Below are 19175 nucleotides of genomic sequence, written 5' to 3'. Positions count from 1 at the left end.
GTAGACACATTTAGTGTGGAATATAAGCACATTCACAAATGTATAAATAAAATAAAAGCCTTTTATTATAGCTAAGTTTCCCCTAACTAGGGTTCTACAAATGCATTCCTCTTCCAGTGATCCACAGTCTTGGAATTTCCTTCTTTAATCTTATTAGCACATAGTCTGAATATTAGGTTTCCTGAGAAACTCACCATCTAAGTCCTGCTTCTCAACTTAGTACATGGCTCTCCAAATAAATTATGCAACCATTTTAGTCTCAGTTCTTCCCTGTTATTAGCACCCATATAATGCAATATGAATATACTACTGTGATGGACACCTGAGCAATGCCTACGTATAGGCATTGCTCAGGTGCCCATCATAGTAGTATATTTATATTGCATTATACAGCAATACCAGTGTAGTATTTGAACTATTACCACTTGAATTTCCTAGCCCTAGCTAAAACTCTTCCTGCCTAAAAGACAAGTATTGCTACATTCCAAAACTGAGTTTTAATTTGACCAAGGTAATGAGATACATAAATTTAAAAAATGGTACGTGATCATGTAATTAAAGACCAGATCATAGGACATATGTACAAGGGGACAGAGTTAAGGATGTGCATGTAGCCTTACCAGTTATTTCCTCACTTTTGAATGTTTCAATGCGCATCCTGAATACTTTGTTAATATAAATTTGATTAAATTTAGTAAGTGGTGTTCATTAGTTTAAATGTCCAGAAAAGAAGATAGTCGATGCTACAAAGGACTCACAACCTAAATTAGACAATACATCAAATGACCAGATGACAGTTCAGTGTGAAAACACTGCGCAGAGATTCCACTCCATGCTGCTTCTGACTTTAGTGAATTAATGAAAAGCTTCACAGAAAATGAGCAAGAGTCTGCTTGCTACACAAGAGGAAGAGAGATTATTCCATGTATGAAGGCAATGGTGGAAGGATATAAACTGAGTATTTTGGAGGAAGCAGAAGGGTGAAATAGGAGCAAGCTGGGGAATAGGAAGAAGTTAGATCAGAGATGCAAGCAGAAACAGACTTGTGTGGAGCCCTGAAGGTGAGAATCAAAAGTTGGCACCTCAGTCTGAAAGTGAGGAAGAAAATAATGACGTGATTCAAACAGAGAATGACAATCTAATTGGCAGATATGGTTATATGATTACTTGTTCTTGCACAGGGGTGATGACAGAGGAAAGACCAGTCCCTGATGTGGAACGCAAATCTCTGTGAGATATCTAGAGAAGCATAACAGCAGTTGATGTCAATTATATTTTAAATACTATTTACAGATGCTATAATTTTGAGGCAGATTGGTAACCAAAATTTAATTTTTCGTACATTAGATTCCTGTACAACCTCAAAATAAAAATTTATTACTGTACTTCAAATAAGTCACTGACTGAAACATCCATACTTACTTACCTAACAAGAGGCTGTGGAGGTTCCGACAGGGACATATCACTACTGGAAGATGCACTAGGAGGACGCTCCTGTACCTTGTTTTCTTTGTCAGATTCCCCAGATGGTTGATATCCAGGCCTGGGCTAGAAATAAAGAGAAGACACTAACAGCAAAATTTTCAGAAGCACCTAAAGTGACTGAGTAGCTTAAGTCTCATTAAAGTCAAAGGGACTAGAAGAAACTCCACATTAAAGTTTTACTAGCATGCAAAAATAGAAAAAAGGAGAGGGCATTCAAGATTTTTGTCCCAACAAAACTGACTGAAACACAAGCTTTACTCACACAGAAGAGCCAGCCAAAGAGGAACCAGGAAAGTTAACAGTGATGACCTGTCATCCAACAACCACATTTCACATTCAGCCTCAAATAGCAGTGAGTTGAATGACCTCAATAGTCACAGCTCTGCAAAAGTAGGCTGAACTGAAGCCCCTCATTCAGTCTGAGGAGTTTTATTATATGCATTTCTTAAGTTTCAATCACTGTATCAGTTAATCAATACATTAAACTCAGATGCTGGTTAGAATTATGAGAGACTGAATTTCCATTCACCGTTATTGTGTGTCTTGCTGACGCGAGGAGATTCTGCAGTTTATCTGTCTTGTGGGCAAATAAAATTTTGGTTTGTGGTATAGATCATTGTTTTCATAGATATAATCTGCTTCTTTCCTTAACTGCTAGCTTAATAAAGATAATTCAGGACCTTCCTAAGTATTCTACCCTCTATTTCTATGCCTATCTTTAAAATACTGAGGTAGTGAAACTGCCATACCTGCATTTCCTGAGCAATAGGGAGCTGAGAAGTTTCCTCTAGCAAAGTGTGTTCCAGCAACAGTTTAGAATAGGTTTCCTGTAGTCGCCTAGCTGCTGAAGGTTCAGAAGTTGGCATGTTCTTTGCCTTAGCAAAAGCCTCTTTCTGTTTCTTGTAAAGCTCTTGAAGTCGTTTGTTCTTTCGTTCTGTTGCCTCTTTCTGTGCCTTCTTCTCTTCATTCTGCCTCCTCTTCCTCTCCTCTTGCTGTCTAATAATGTACTGGCGAACCTCATCTGTGTCATAGTGACGCTTCTTGGAGATAACTTGAGGCTCTTCACTAGCAGCTAACTTGTCTGGTTTCCTTTTTGTTGGACTGTGGCTCCTGGCACCTTGTGTAGGCACTGCAGATTTCTGACTTTGCCTTTCCCCATCTTTCTCTTGTTTTGTACTCGGAATCACTGAGTCCAACTGCAGGTCATCAAGAATTCCACGTATCTCTACAGGCAGAAAGTCCTTATTTAAGGAGGTATGGTCTTCATCTTGTTTACTATCTGGAAAAGTAGAGTCCAATTTCTTCAGGTTACTCTCGGACTGTACTTTACTCCTTGACCATTCAGAACTTCTTGGACAGGTTTTGTGGGTAACATCCAGCCTGGGATCTGACCCTGTCCTTCCAATAGGGCCTGCTGAAGAATTAAAGGTGTCAGATGATACATCTAAACATTCTGAATGGGAAAGAAAGGTGGGGAGGGGAGATTTTCTTTGTTTCAAACAAATCACATAAAAATGATCAATAATTGAAGAGCATAAAAAGTAAGGAGATGAACTAGTATTCTTTTGTCAGTTCCAACCGAAAGAGAAAACATCCTGTTTTATATATCAAAAGCACTGTACTAAAAAGCTTTGATACACAAAGCTAAGATTTGGGAAGTAGAAGCCACCACTGAAATATCTGCAAAAAATTTTAATGCACCAAGCAGAGCCAATGACTTCCAAAGCTCTTTTATTTATATTTATATATTTTTATATATTTTTATATAAGTACTAACTGGAAACGGATAGGCTGTAGCCAGGATACTGCTACCAAAATGCACATATTTTAACAGTTTCCATTAGCACTACTATAGTTAAAGATCTATCAGTTTATAATTAAATCCCTTCCGTACAGCTTTACAAATATGCTGTAAAGTTTGCTTCAGAATGAAACTAGACATTGGGCAAAAAAATTACTACAAGTCCAATTTTTCTTCCAAATTTGATGTGAAATGTGTACATTGTTGGAATATCCAAAGAATCTTGCAAGTTTTATAGTCTTTTCTTTACAGTTTTTTAAATCAAAATGGCCACATTAAATTTGTATGAAACAAAGTGTCAATCCATATATGAATCTATGAATGAGCTATCATAGTAATCTTAAGTAAAAATATAGATTTGCCACATTGGATTGGACTGTAGCCATTAAGACCAAAGGTGGCCAAAATCTGCTGCTTCAAAGGAAAGAAGAATTCTTGTAATACACTATTACAACTCTCTAACATGGGAAAAAATCCTTCTTGATCTCTACAGTGAGAATTTTGTGTCATGAAGCTTTGGAATTACTTTTCTCTTAACACCATAACTACAAATGTGAAAATGTGAGAGTTCAAGGATTTTGGTTTTGCTATAAGATGCAGATCAGAATTTGTCCCCAAGTTTACAACCAGGGTTCTTTAATTATGGCGAGGGTTACAAAAAGGTATAACTGATTCCATAATAAAACACAACTGAAGATCTTAAACTACAACCCTGGGCTTATCTATACACACAAGTTTCACCAGTTTTAATCAATTATAAGTGTAATGTTGCACCAAATTAGCTAAACCACTGCAACTTTTTGTAGTGATGTAAGTGTTCACACAAAGTTGCAAACTGGTGCAACACCACTCTTTTTTAATTCAAAACACAGATGAATTTTCTTCCAACTTTGCAGAAACCCTCTTTGCCTTAAAAGCAAAAACAAACAAAAACCCCCACACTTGGTTACTTATCTTACAGTATCTGTGACTCTCCAAGATGTTCTCGTCTGTGCGGATCCCACTCCAGGTGCTCAGTTCAGTGCCTTGATCTTTGGAAAAAGCAGTGTCCACTGTGGCCGGGTGCCTGCATCCTGAATGTCCTCACACTCTCCCCTGTCCCTTCCCCCGACACAAGGGCATAAAGGGCAGAGCAGCTGCAACTCTCCCTCAGTTCCCTGGCTAATTCAGAGAACTCCAAAAAAGTGGGGAATCGAGGCTGGACTGTGGAGCGGGATCCACACAGACGATAACATCTTGAAAAACCAGTTACTGTAAAGGTGAATAACCACTTTTTCTTAATCAAATGTGTTCATGTGGATCCAACTCCAAGTGGCTGATAAGCAATGCCCCATCTGGAGGTGGTATAAAGGAGTCCTGACTGCCACTAAAGAATGGTTATAATACTGCAGTCCAGACCTTGGCATCTGATCCTGCGGTCAGATCAAGGGAGCCCTCAAGGGGTGCAAGTAGCTGACTTGCAAATGTCAGATATGCGGAGGTTTCTGAAACAAGAAAAGGAAGCAGTTTATGCTCCAGTGGAACACGCTTTAACCTTTGGAGGAAGAGGTATTTCACCCATATGGTAGCAAACTGATGCACTGAGTAACCCATTTTGATACTCTCTGGGAGGAGATGATTTAGCCCTTCAGGTCACTGGAGAAAAGGCAATAAAAGACAGGAAGACAGTCAAAGGATCTGTCCTGAAAGGGTAGTATAATAAAGCCCTTGAAACATCAAGGCATGAAGTTTCTTCTCCCTGCGAGCAAAATGGAGTTTAGGAAAGAAAATAGATAAAGTGATGGACCAGTTTAAATTAAACCTGGATGTTAGAAAAACCTCGGATGAGGTGTCAACATTACCTTGCCTCTGCAGAACGTTGTGTAAGGAAGATCAATCACGAGAGCTTGGATGTTGCTGATCCTACTGGCCAAAGTGATGGGATTAAAAAGACTGTCAAGAGAATGAGAGGTGGTGGAAAGAGCATACTAAAAGGTACTCCAAGACTGGCATCATGAGGTTTGCAAGGATGATATTAAGATTCCATGCAGGAGAGAGTTCTCTGACTATTGGGTAAGTATGCAGTAACTCCTTTAGAAATCTGGATACCATAGGATAAAAAAAAATGAATATGACTGGACAAGTGCATGACATGCAGCAAATGCTGCAAGGCGGATTGTAACGTAATTGAAAAAACTCCAAAATGTTTTAAATATATGATATAGATAAGAATCTTTGGTATAAAAGCTTTCAGCAAGTCAAAGTTGTGCTGAGCTACTCAAGCTAAAAAAATTTTTCCATTTGTAGGAAAAAGACCTCCTCATGGCGGAATTTCTGCTTTGAAATAGGATCTTGTAGAGAGCAGTCTCAGTCAGTAACACTCAACAAGCCTACATCCAGACTATCAGATGCAGTGACCCTTGATCTTGATGTAGTATCTGACCTTGATGCTGCAATACTACATTTAGGCTTGGCAGGATTAAATTCTAATTGCTATCTATTGGTAAACTTTGATTTTCAGCTGACACACTGAAATCGATGAAAAAAAATATCAATTAGTCAGTGAGCCTACTGGGATCGGATATCACCAGCCCTGTAACCATGGAGGGAGCACTCTGCAGCGAGTCCCCTACAACCCTGCTGTCACAGGAGTACGTGAGTGGGTCAGAGACAACGGAGCTGCAGAGGGCTCCCTGAGCTGCCTCAGGACTGGTGGCACCCAATCCCTACAGGCACAAGATACAGCAGGAGGCTGTGGTCCTGGCATGGCAGAGCAGAGACCCCTGACCAGGACTGCAAGGAGGAGGAGCCCCCAACAGCAGGGGAGGCCACACCACTGCTGAATGGCTCCTGCAACAGTGCAGTGAGCCCTCTGCAGCCCACTATCATGGATCTACTCCCTCTCACCAGCTGGGAATGCAGGGGGTCTCTGCTCTGCCCCTCCAGGATTGCAGCCATCTTTACACCTTGTCCCTGCAGAAATTGAGTGTTACTGGCCATGCAGGGAGACCTCTGCTGCTCCACTGTCACAGGAGTGAGGTGCCATGATAGTGCAATTGAAGAGGGCTCCCTGCATGGCCACGGGGCCAGTGACACCCGATCCCGGAAGGAGCAAGGTGTCAGGGAGGCTGCAGTTGTCCTGGCCCAGTGGAACAGAGACCCCTGGCCAGGATTGCAAGGATGAGGACAAGCTCCTGGCTATAGGGGAAGTCACTGCGCTACTGAGAATTTCCTGTCCGGGAATGGCTCCCACACTCCCGGCTGGTGAGACTCAATCCCCGAAGGCATAAGGTGTGGGAAAGGCTGCAGTCCTGGCTCAGCAGAGCAGACACCGCCGGCCAGAATTGCCTCTCCCTAGTCGCAGAGGAAGCCACCCAGCTGCTGAATGATTTCATCCCCTGGCTGGAGCCATTTAGCAGTGGGGTGATCTCCCCCACGGCCGAGAGCTTGTCCCTCTTGAGGCCCTGGCTGAAGGTCTCTGCTATGCCCTTCCTGGACACCAGCCTTTCCTGTACCTTGTGGCTGCTAGGATCCACTGCCACCGGTCCCATGGCCGTGCAGGGAGCACTCTGCAGTTTTACTGTCATGGACCCGCTCACTTACTCACCAGCCAGGAGCGTGGGAGCTGTCCCCAGGCAGGAACCGTTCAGCTGCAGGGTGGCCTCCCCTATGGCCAAGGGCTCGTTGTTCTCCTTACAGTCCTGGCTGCAGAGGGCTCTGCTCTGCCAGGCCAGGATGACCTCCCCATCCCCGCACCGCATCTTGTGCCCTAGTGTCTTGGGCCCCTCAGCCACACAGGAAGCCCTCTGCAGCTCATCACTGTTAGCACTGCCCTAACTCTAACTCCAACCTTCCCCCCACAATCATAAAAATAAAAATAGTTGTTAGAAAAAAATCTTTAAAATAAAATTTTATATAAATCATCTAAATTAGAAAAAACAAAAACTGAGTTTGCCAAACCCATCTATATTTGGGCAGTCTGGAAGTGGAATGGGAGGCTAAGCAGATGTCTGGGGAAGGTCTATCAACCAGAACTGTCTCGACCTGTATGGGACCATCAGGACTAATGAGAGAGACTCTGTCTCATCGCATCTTGCATGTCATTCTGGGAATCATGGGAATTGGTGAGAATGTGTATATGAGACCTTGATCCAACAGTATGAGACACGCATCTTGCAATGAACCTGCCTCCCCAAAACAAAAGGCTGGACATTTCAGATGGTCTTTGGTGATGAACAACTCTATGACGGGATTTCCCCAACAGTGAAAAGAAATCAGCTTGATAAAGCTCTTCAGAGACCACTCGTAGTTGGTGATGAATTGTCTGCTTAGTGGTCTGCTAAACTTTGCTGACTCCTGCGAGATGGAGAGATGTTACCTGGGTTGCTGGCAAAATGTCCATAAAACTTGATAGCTTCTGAATGGGGGTGATGAGCAGGAGCAGATGCACCTGCAGATGTGTTGACTATATGAATCTGTACTGTGGAATTCCATAAGACAGTCTGGGATGCCATGGAAGTTAATTTGATTGCTTGGAGTTTCAGAACATTTACGTGAAGAGTTATTTTCTTTTGAGATCGAATCCTTTGTATCTGGGGTGGTTCAGGTGAACACACCAACCTGCTCATGATGTGTCATGATCAGCATCTTTGCAGGAGTTAGAGAGAAGAGAATCCACTCTGGAAATTCTTGGGGTCGGACCAGCAGTTCAGTGCTGATGGGATGAGTGATGGGACCACAGTTCTCATGCTAATTTGATCTCCTGTAGGACAATACACCAACTTTAGCCAGGCTTGTAACAGGCACGAGTGAAGTTTGCCAAGAAGCTTCATGTAAGTGCAGAGTGACATGATCTAGAAATCCGAGACAGCTCCATGCTGTGTATGCTGGATTCAATTTAATACTGGTGATTATTGACTGAAGAAACAGAAATCTGTCTTCAGAAAGATATGACATCACCAATTTGGAGTCACTCAAGGCTTCTATTAATTCTTTTGCCTGTGATGGGATGGGAGACTCTCTCATAGTTCACGAAAAGGCCCATTTGAGTGAACAAGTGAAGGACATAGTTCAAAGCTGCAGTAAACTCCTGATGGGATAAGCCTTTGATTAGCCAATCATCTAGATATGCATAGACATGGATGCCTTGTCTAGCCAGTGTCTGAGGTATCAATGGCTGCTGGTAGCAATGTTTTGGCTACTAGATAGGGCCTGTTAATTGACTAATCATAATTGTAGTGAGGCTGATGAACAGGCCATTTTCCCAAATGAACTCAGTTTCTTGGGATATCTCTCACCTTAGATTTTTCAAGCACAGGAGAGACCACCAAAGAGCCTGGTAGTGTTTCTCTGCTCTGTTAGCCGTAGGAGATAGAGTAGCTGGTGTTTGCCACAAGGTCTTAGCTCCAGGAGGTCCTCGTTGACAGGTTGTACTATCCTAGCAGGAGCAGATGAGTGCAGAATACCAAAAAGCTTGTGAGAGCTTGTTTTAAGTGACAGACATTTCAATGTCAAGTATCTTGGCAATTCTGGGGCACAGGTTCTGAAACTTTTGAAGTCATCAGATTCTGGTACAAGGGTTGAAGGTACAGCTTTGGCTGGGGAAGGAAGACAATGGGTGCCTGAAATGCAAAGGACAATGCTCCTGCGGTTCTCTGGTGTCTGTTCCTCTTCAGCCACTTACTCACTCATCTCTCTCAAAATGATGGTGATCTGGGCACAGATGTGGAGGGGAAATGGAGATCTACTCTACTTCCTAGAATGTAGGAAGGTCTTCTGGATGTCCAGGACAGAGATCCCCAATATGCACAATCCCACGATGGCACACTGTATTGGTAAGACTGGTTCAGATTGTGCTGACCAAGCCATTTGTAGGCCTGTGATGGATGTGTGTAGGAGCTCCAAAGAAAGAGCCTCTTGTTTGTAGTGATATAATGATCTGAGGTGAGAAGACTCCTTGCTAGACATGGAGAAAGAGTGTGCTCCAGTGAGGAGGACAACAAAGAAACAGTCAAGGGACAGCCTGACCTCTGGGGAGACCTTAATGCCAAGAAGTCAAAATTATACACTGGTGCCAATTATGAAAGTCTTAGTACCAAAAACATCACTGGGCACAAGATAGTCTCCTCCAGTAAAAAACCATCAGGCACCAGTAGAGATTCCATAGATGGTGCTGATATTGAAGCTGCCACTAGTGACAATGCCTGTGCCAGTGATATTGTAAGCACTGGTACCACCTGAGGCTAATACTTCTTCAGCACCAAGCTGAAGGTTGAGCCAGCATCACTTACTCCTCCTGTGATGGGCAGAGGCATAGTGATTTGTTCCCTGGAGAACTGATGTTTGGGCCCTTCCTTACAGAAAGATAGGGACTGATGCCAGGAGCCATGTCTGTCTCTATATTTGGGCCTCTTGTCTTATAGAAGAAGCTGCACAAGTCTTCAGTGCCAGCATGGACTTTGGTGCCGGAGCCTTGCCTGATGCCAAGGATTTTTTGTTGGTACCCATCTTAGGAGTCATGTGCTGGGTAGCAGGGGCACTAGCAGACTAGGACTTAACAGTGGTCAGATCTGTCTTAGAAGTTGATCCTCCCTCTTCAGGGTCTGAAGTGACCCTATGCACTGTTTGAGGCAGTGAAATTTTATACAGGCTTCCCTGGATTTCCCTGTCCTTGTGGAAAAAGGTCAGCACAGCAAACACCAACCTGGAATATGGCTCTCACCAAGGGAGAAAAAATGGTGGCTGTGGCCAGTGATGAGAGGGATTAAGCCACCCAGAAAAGATTTGGTTTGCAGTCTGAAGGCTTTGAATCTACCATTTTGGTGCAGAAAGAGGCGCCATGTGCCAAAGGGAAAAATACAGTCCTTCGCTTTTTTAAGAGACAAGCCAAACAGAAAAAAAATAACAGAGGGTAAAAAGGGAAAAATTAGCACTGAGTTAAGAGAAGGAACAATAAGGGGTAGCAGACAAATGCTACTAGTTTTTTCTCATTGCCAGGGCTGGTAAGAGGGAACAGAGGGACTGTACGGCTGCTCTACCCTTTATGCTCGAGGTGGGAAAGGAGAGGCACAACGGCATGGAAGGTGCAGACACAGCGCCAGTGGACGCAGATATTCAAAAAGATTCTGCTGTCACGTTCATATACACTTGGAGTGGGATCCACAAGACACAAAAAACTGACACTTTTCAGGCCAAACTAGTTTTCCAAGTCAAAGTCATATGAGATAAAAATAGGGCTTTATAACAAAAGCAGGTTGAGTTGCAACCTTAACTGCTGCATCCTCCTTATATAGTAGGAGCCTCCTCAAATCTTAGAAGCCCACAAAGTTGTTAAATAAAAAATTAAAACCAACAGAAAAAGCTAGTGTTAAATACAGCACAGCTTACGAGATTTAGTAGCTCTCTCCCTCCCATTTCTGTCACTGGATGTTGCTCTTCTGTGCTGTTGCTCTACTTTAGGTGCTGGACCCAGTATCTTTTTCACTAGCTTTTGTCCATCCCGCCAGGAAGATGTACTTATCAGATGGCTTCCACCTAAACAAAGAGCAAATAATGAAGTACAGCATGTATTTTCCAGTGTATCTTGAATTTACTTAGTACTTACCATAACCCTTCTACTTATTATTACACTAAGAACCATCACTATATTCCAAACAAATGGTACGACTTCAGTTGCACAACCCAGGCCTAACAAATAGCCTTGAAGCATAAAAGTATATGAAGGCTAAGGTATCATGCTTATTACTGAGGTACAGCACAAAGTAAAAACCCAAAGCATCTTGCAGTAACTTGTATCCCTACAAAAAACTGTAGAAGTAATAGTCCTGTGCGGGCCTAAGAGATTTGACGACAAGTGTTAGTGAAGATAAAGAGAGAGAGAATCTGTAGAAGATTGTGAGGCTGAGAAAAGAGGCTTTGTATCTTGAGTGCGGGTAGGAAAATGAGAAAGCAGAGAAGAAATAGAACAAGAGAGAGATAAAATGTCAGAGTAGTGAGAATAAAAGGAGGCCCAGAATGGAAGGAGGGGGGAATGAATGATTCGTCTTTAAGTACTGAAGCTAAATGAGCATCTATTTAGTTTACAGAAAGGACTTTAGAAAGCAATAGCATTTTTAAGAGTAAATTTGCTGATGAAATAGATGGCTCTTATGAATGTACAAATGTGAGTCAACAACAGTCCTGGGCTATGCAAATCCACTGCATTCTAGCAAGACATTCTGTGAAGGGGAAGCTTTAAAGGGTTAAGACGCTATCTTAATGGTTTATGCATTGCTTAGGAACAGAATGCAGTTATAAAGGGCCACATCACAATTATTTTTTTCAAACATGCATTAATATTATTCTACGATCCTATATCAGATCAGAGGCTGACAGATCTGGTACAAAGGTATCTTCACTGAATGCTTATAAGGTTAAACATGTAAATTCGTCTGACTAGTTTTTCTTCCCTTTAGCTTCCCACACAATATTTAATGACCTTTTGAAGTAAAGCATCAAGATCCTTGGATGAAAAGTATATATATAAGTGCAAAGCAGTACACTGATTATTTAATTTGGGCCATTTATCACTTTAATCTCTGCTGAGAAACAGGTAATTTGCAGGTAATTAATAATCAGGTCAAATTGTCTCCCTCTTAGTTGGGATTTCCAACCATATATGTTCATACACTAGAGCATGAGCATAGTTTAAAAACTAGACATAAATAAATAGGGATTACAGCCTACTGGCCCTACAGGGTTCTGAGAAGCCTAGACATTGAATCTAACTAAATTTAAAAGTAAACCCAACACAGAGATCTAGTATGTTTTCACATTTAATATCTTCAATATTCCTTTAATGGAAGCAGTAGACCTCTATGATAGAAGGTTGAAAAGCCACCATTTCAGTGGCTACTTAAATTGTAAACTATACACATGCTTTATGAACCTGTCACTTGAACTTGAAACAGGTTACCATGAACCTTTTTAAAAGAGATGCACCAGCCAAAGAGATTCTCTTGCTCAACTTGCTGCTCTCAAGTACTTCTATGCCCCTCCACAAAGCCAGAAGGAAGAGCCCATCTTCTATTTCAGGTCAGCTGTCTACACTAAAAGAAGCTAACAAAGCAGAATATGAGCTGCAGTTATTTATAATACCTGGCTGTGTTATGCATTCTGTTACTGCAGTGACTGGAGGGGGAGGGAACATCATTACAGATATAACACTGAACTAGCTTTGATGCCTCTCCTCTAAGAATTTCAGCACAAAAACATGAGGAGAATTACACAGCCCAACACAGAGATAGGTGCAGCTGGATAACACCACAAAATCAACATGGCTACTGAGTTCAACTGCCTCTGTGCTACTCCCCCTTTCTGGACTAATGATATGGTCACAAATATTTTACGGAAAACTCTTAATTAATTTTTCTTTTCAAGGAGATATAGTTGAGTTTGCATAAGTTAAATGTACGTATGATGCGACTCCACTGTATAGCAAGATGGTGCAGCTAAGGGGTCCTAGGCTGGGGAGCTGGGGGGGAAGTGGCTGGAGCCCCTCTATTGTTGGTTTATAAGTGGCTGGAAAAAGCATTCATGTAACTCAGCAGGGTGTGTCCCTGTTGTAAATGTTTGTGTGAGTGCAGGACTGGGAGAGGTCTGCAACTTGTCACAGCATCACAGTGAGAGAGGGAGCCCAGTCTGGATAGACAGAGAGCTCAGCAGTATCCCAGTTTCAGGCTGCATCCCAGGGAAGTACTTCACACCCACCCCTAGGCTCTTCCACAGAGACGAGAGAAGACACAGGCAGAAGTGGAGAGCAAGTCTCCAGTGCTCTGGTGAATGTCCTCAGACAACCCCTGTGAAATACATATTCAATTGTCTGCTGTTTCTGAGAGTTGCACACAGCAGCAGGGGAAAGGAAAATTTTGTAAACAGAAAAAAAAACTGGTGGAGGATACATTGCTGATATAGCATACCAAACAACCTTTAGGACATTTTGTGCAACTGACCAGAGTTCAAGTCAACAGGTTGCCTTTAAACTACATCCTTTTTCACCCGTCTAGACATAACTAATCTCTGAACATACACATCTAGAAAGAAGCCTATGTCAAGAGTACTACTAGTCACCTGGTTTGGAATCTGGGCTTGATGACCTGGTTAGCTTTTGAACCTTGCGCACTGGTCTGGTTGCTTTCTTCTCCTTGCTTTTCTCAGGGGGTTTCTCTTTCCCTGTTGAATCCTCTGAAAAGCAGACAGTATGTGTGAACTGTTAGTTGATACCCCATGGGAAGGAAAAATAAAACTCAGAAACAAACTTGCTTCAGCATTTACCTCGATAAAGTGGGGATTAGTCAGAAGACTGCAGCATGATCACTTTCTAGGTCATACCCACTACCTTAGAATACAGCAGTTCCATCTGCTATAGAAAGAGCTAGGTAGAATTCTACTGCTACTCCAAGGCCCACAGGTTAGACTCCACAATGCATTGCTTAGGCTTACCCTTATAGCTTTGCCCAAACACACGCAGAATGAACATTTTGCCTCAAGCACTGTTTACATAAATACTAGAAAACTGCAAAGCCATAAGTATGCACAGATAACGGCTGTAACAGATCCTTAGAAAGTTCATTTTGGGGGTTAGAAGTCACGGTAATAGTCTGGCATATCTGAGCTAATGTTGCTTTTTTAATCTACTAAATGACAAAGTAAGTTTTACAAAGTACATATTAATGCTCCACCTGAATGGGCTATGTCTACCTCCTTCATTGCTGAATACATGACCCTCTTCCTTTACATTATGCATGCTAGCACATTTAATCCTTGGCTCCCAACCAATCCATCAAAATGTGATAGACTAAATAGCTGAGCATTGTACTTTCTGCAATTGTGCCTGCAGAATTTGCCACAAAATACACCCACTGGGTATGTCTACACTGCAGTTAAACACCCACTGCTGGCCCGGGTCAGCTGACTCTGGCTCACGGGCAAACATCTACACTGCAATTTTACAGCCCCACAGCCTGAGCCTGAGTCAGCTGACCCAGACCAGCCATTGGTCTTTGTTTGCTATGTAGACATATTCACTGATTCAGAATTGTTCTGCATCATTTAAGCTTTCATTTAAAAAAAAAAAATGACTTAAACCTTAGCCCTTATGGCTGCAAAGAAAGCATTCAAAAAGTGAACCAAATGTGAGTCAGTGCATTGTTACCAATGGGCTTGTGTAAACTAAGATAAATATGGTATTTTAAAATTCATTTAGCTAAAGTGTGTTAACACATTCTTTTAAAACTCTAGCGTAGACAGGACGAGTTTTATTTTCACATGTGTTTAGCTGATAGAGATAAACCCAAGGGTGGGATTCAGAATCAACATTCCCACCGAGTAGGATTCATGGGGCCACTATCACAATTAAAAAACAAATCAAGAGATTCTGTATTAGTTGTATTAATTTTCATAATTAAAGAAAACCCTCAATTTCTAAGAGACATGTTCTTGAAGATGCTGCAGAATTTTCAGGTATGCTGCTGATTTCAGTACCAGATTGGAAAAGAATTTAGGTCCAGCTGACCATACAGTACATGGTGAACATATCTACATTACATTTTCTGTCCATGTGTTCACTTTTAATAGAACAACCTCAATATATATTTACAGTATGTACTGTGTATGACTATAGATTGGTTACTTGGAATCAGCTATTTGATACGATCTTTTCAACTGAAGGAGATCATTCCAGACAGCTGGTGTACACATGGCATCAGGAGCAGCATATGGCCAAACTTGCATACAACTCATTCCTCTTACTGAAATGTGTCCCCTGGAAAATGTGAGAAATGGACTAGATGTCTGTTTAATTGAGACAACTCTGTTTGTATTAAACTTTTAAAGAAACACTGGATTTCTAGGAAAAAAATGGTAAGTTAAACATAAGATATCTATAAACATTAGAGTAATCTGAATAAAAACCCTGGGCAAAAACAGGAGTAGTCTATTTTTTGTCAAGGTCCAAATTTCTTGGTCAAGGTATAGTCACAGTCCAGACTCCAGAGAAGAAAGTAAAAAACCCAACAACAATAAAAATAAGTAAATAAAAGGATTTCGGGATCCGTTCAAAAGTGTCTGGTGATCCGGATTTGGCCCGCGGTCCACCATTGACTACCCCGGGCTATAACTTCAGCAAAGGAAGCAAAATGGCTTTAAGACAACTTTGTGGCTCCCCAGTCAAGGTACTAATCAAGAGCGGGTCCAGTCCCTGGTGAAATTTTGAACCACCTCAGGGCAGCTCTAAATTGCACCCAGCTTCCCAAAGCCCCTAGAGGCAATTCCAGCAGCAAAGGATCACTGGCAGAACTGTGACCCAAGCCATAATTCCTTCACCAAGGGCCACGAGGAGGGTGGGTCTACCTCTAAATGGGGATTATCACTACTCTAGAAAAATCACTAGGAGACTGATCTGCCAGGTTTACAGCTGCTTTGGACTGCCAGAGTGTCACAAGTAATCAGAAGGGCACCAAAGATTTGGAACTTCATCAATCCATAAAATACAACCTGCAAGTCAGAAGGAGAAGTTTAGTTCTACAGAAAGGTAAAAGAAATAGGTTTGGTTACTCAAGATAAATCTTTTAAGTGGTGTCAATGTAGTGAAGGTGACAGAGCCAGAAATCTGAAAATTATATTACCATACATACATTTTTAATTGCTTGTATGCTATTTAGCATGTGTCTGATTCTGCTGGCAGAATGACAACAAGCATCGTGCAAGTTAGTTAGAAAAACCTCACACCATTATCATCATCCGAAGATAGCAGTCATCCGCTGTGGGATATTGTGAAGGTACATCTAACGAAAGTTTCTAGTGGACATTTCCAAAAATCTAGGGTAACAAATGTGAATTTGAGTGCAAAGGTCAAGAGCAGATAGATAAAACATAGCTAAGGAGAGTTCCACAAGATTTTAGGACAGAGCTGGGAAAAGCTAAGTTTTGCTTACAGTTCTCAAAGTGCCCCCAACTGATTTTGTAAAGAGTCTGGATTGTCTTCTTGTTCTGATTTTTAAATACATTAAGAGAAAAAAATAATAATTACATTAAATAATTTGGAAATTCATTAAAGAACAGGCTTAGTGATAAAAGACCTTTGAATTTTAGAAACTGAACAGTCTCTCACAGGCAAAATGGATCTTTAACACTTATATAACAAAGCCATAAAAGTCCAGAGTTTGTGCAAAATTCTCCAGTTATTTTTTGTTGGGAGACATTTGCGGGATAATTTATGTGATCTCAGCATATTTTTAAAACAAGGCACCCCCCAAAAAAAAAAAATGACTATATTTCTAGATCTACTCTCAGTAGTGTTAATAACCCCATGTCAGAACCACAGCTTACTTTATTCTGATACTAAGAAATCCCAAATTTAACTGGAAGAGAATGCATAAGAAGTGAATGTCTCTGTGTGTGTCTGGAGGGGAAGGTGTTATCAAATGATTGTTGTATAGGCGTACCATTTTGGAGCTTTGAGAAGGACTATGCTTAAAATGACCATTTCTGAAGAGAGATGGTATCTACTGCGACACATGTTGAATCCTTTAAACATCTTAAATGGATAAAAGATGTAAACAATCTTTTTGACAAGTAAAAGTGACAACAGTATTTCAAAAAGCACATAATTCTATAAATTATTCAAATGCAAGCTTGTTTGAACTAAACACCACTTAAATTAGGAGCCTTCAAGTCTCCTGGTGAAGCTACAGATATAGCAGAACATACATATGTGGACCATTGAAAGCTTGTTTTGACTGGGTAATTTTGATAAAAATAGATTGTTGTTCTTTCTGGACATTTTTGCGAGGATCACTTGTCAAATTCCTCAGCTTGGCAGCAAGTTCTGAGTGTTAAGGAAGACATCATGATCACCATTACTTCAGCCACCATCACTAACACTGGGGCCCAAAGATTTACTATTACACCATTGGTCCTTTTTCCTTGGCCTGAAATATGTTCTGACCAGATAACAACAGGTATTTGGACAACATTTTATCCTTGGTATGATCCAAGCACCTCCCGAGATGAAAGCCTAAGATCCTCATTACACCTTCTTAGGGTGTCCATTTCCATTGCCACTTTATTCCTCCCATCTCCTCTTTTTCTTTGGCTTAGTGAATCAGAAGCTATTTAATCGTATCATTTTTCTGTAGCCAGTCTGGCAAACTAAAAAGCAGCCTTATCTCAGTAAAAATATCCTACAGACCAGCCAGAGGAAAGTAAGGAAAATCAACAGCCAAACATTTTTCAGAGCAGGAGGAGTAAAGCCAAGGACTTGGAGTGGCTAAATGGGCATGTGCTATACTTGTGGTCTTTCAGCAACTGAACGGTAAGCAAAGCCAAGCTACATTTTAGCATCTTTGATTACTGTTTTCTTTTTGTCCTTTGTATGCATTTGTCTTATGAAACAGCATTTGCTTTAACAAAACCTGAGTACTATCGCTAAAATCGATCCCCTGCCACAAAAAGGACATTTAATGCCATTAAAAAGACTCAAGCAAAGGTTTTTTTCTCTACACAAAGAGAGGGAATAAGGGATATTACTGAAAACAATTCACTTGCATTGAGTTTTGAACATTTTCATTGTTTCCCTCCCCCCTTTTTTGTGTGTTGTAATACAGCATGGCCAGAAGGCAGCAGGAGAGTGATATAGGAGACATATGTAAGTCCCAGGATAAGGAGAAGCCTTATTCCCTGTAGAGGGAAGAAAGGTTTCTATAGATTTAATTAAAAGCACCTGAAGCCAGTCACCTGATAAAAACCCCCTGCTTCAATCAGCCAGGGGAAGGAGTTGGAGCAGAGTGCAGTTTGGAGAAGTGCCGTGGCTGGCTAGAAGACCAAGACCTTAGGTAAAGAGACACCCGGCCTGTGCAGAGAGAGGGCAGCAAGTCCCACAAGCTGAAGAGTAGGAGAGGGAAGTAGCCCAGGGGAAGGAAGCCCTAGTTCAAGTGGTTTGCCACTATCCCTAGGGCCCCTGGGCTGGGACCCGGAGTAGAGGGCGTGCCCGGGTCCCTCCTTCTCCACTACCCTTCTCTGGGTTACTAGTGGGACAGTAGATACCCTAGTTCAGGGGCAGGAAACTGCGCCCTGAAAACCCTCCCCCACCCCAAACAAGAGGAGGAAGCGCTGGACCCATCATAATCGTGCCAGCAATTTGCCACAGTGTATTTAATAAACACGTAAAGAAAAAGGTTCATTTGGTAGTGTAAAATAAGCAAAGCCAAGCCCTTGCAAAAAATTCATAACCCTGAAATCAAATTACTGTTAACAAAGCAGCAGTAAAGAAACAGACAAGTAAATTATAAAATCCCCAAGATCCTATCTAATCCTCACAACAGACAAAACTGATGTAGGAGTGCTGTAAGGAAAAAAAATCATGGCACATCATGACAATGTTTTTTTCATTTCCTGCTAGTTCACTTTTTTTGTCTCCCTTCTTTAGGGAAGAGTTACATAGCAACATATGATCGTGGGAAGAGTTACCCTGGCACACTTCTTTCTGGAAAAACTTTTCCACTCCTCCTCCTCTTTTGAAAGTTGGATACAGCTGAACTTTCTGTTTCCCTTGAGCTGAGGGAGAAGCACCATGAGACTTCTCGTGTATTAATACCTGGTTTGATTTAATTTACCCCTTATAAGGGAAACTGGGATAAGAGTTGTCAAGACAACCAAAGTCCCTTTTTGGGTCCTGATGTATCTGTACCATCCAGTGATCATGTCATATGCTAATCAAAAGACTTCCCACTCCTAACAGTTTAGGAGAAGTTAAACTACCTCATAATACACGTACCCTCTATCTCCTGCAGCCAGAGGCACACACTTTACCACAACAGGCCACGTATTGCACCTTAAATATGCAGCTCCTAGGATTCAAGCCTTCTATCACCCC

General features: G+C 41.6%; 1 protein-coding gene across 11 annotated transcripts in view; it reads right to left on the bottom strand.

Moving 5' to 3' along the window:
* CEP350 (centrosomal protein 350) overlaps positions 1-19175 on the bottom strand; it is a 134467-nt gene that overhangs the window by 82630 nt on the left and 32662 nt on the right. For 6 of the 11 annotated variants that reach the window (XM_043521163.1, XM_043521164.1, XM_043521165.1 and 3 more), the window contains exons 8-11: positions 13373-13486; positions 10652-10798; positions 2235-2938; positions 1427-1548 (exon numbers count right to left, since the gene is read on the bottom strand). In XM_043521163.1, coding sequence (XP_043377098.1) covers positions 1427-1548; positions 2235-2938; positions 10652-10798; positions 13373-13486 — 1087 coding nt within the window. The remainder of the gene's footprint in view (positions 1-1426; positions 1549-2234; positions 2939-10651; positions 10799-13372; positions 13487-19175) is intronic. The other 5 variants (XM_043521166.1, XM_027823576.3, XM_043521170.1 and 2 more) reach the window with 2 other exon arrangements.

Source organism: Chelonia mydas, chromosome 8, assembly GCF_015237465.2.
Source record: "Chelonia mydas isolate rCheMyd1 chromosome 8, rCheMyd1.pri.v2, whole genome shotgun sequence".
NCBI classification, from domain to species: domain Eukaryota; kingdom Metazoa; phylum Chordata; order Testudines; family Cheloniidae; genus Chelonia; species Chelonia mydas.
Note: the sequence above shows the minus strand (reverse complement) of the source record. Positions and strands in the feature narration are given on the sequence as shown.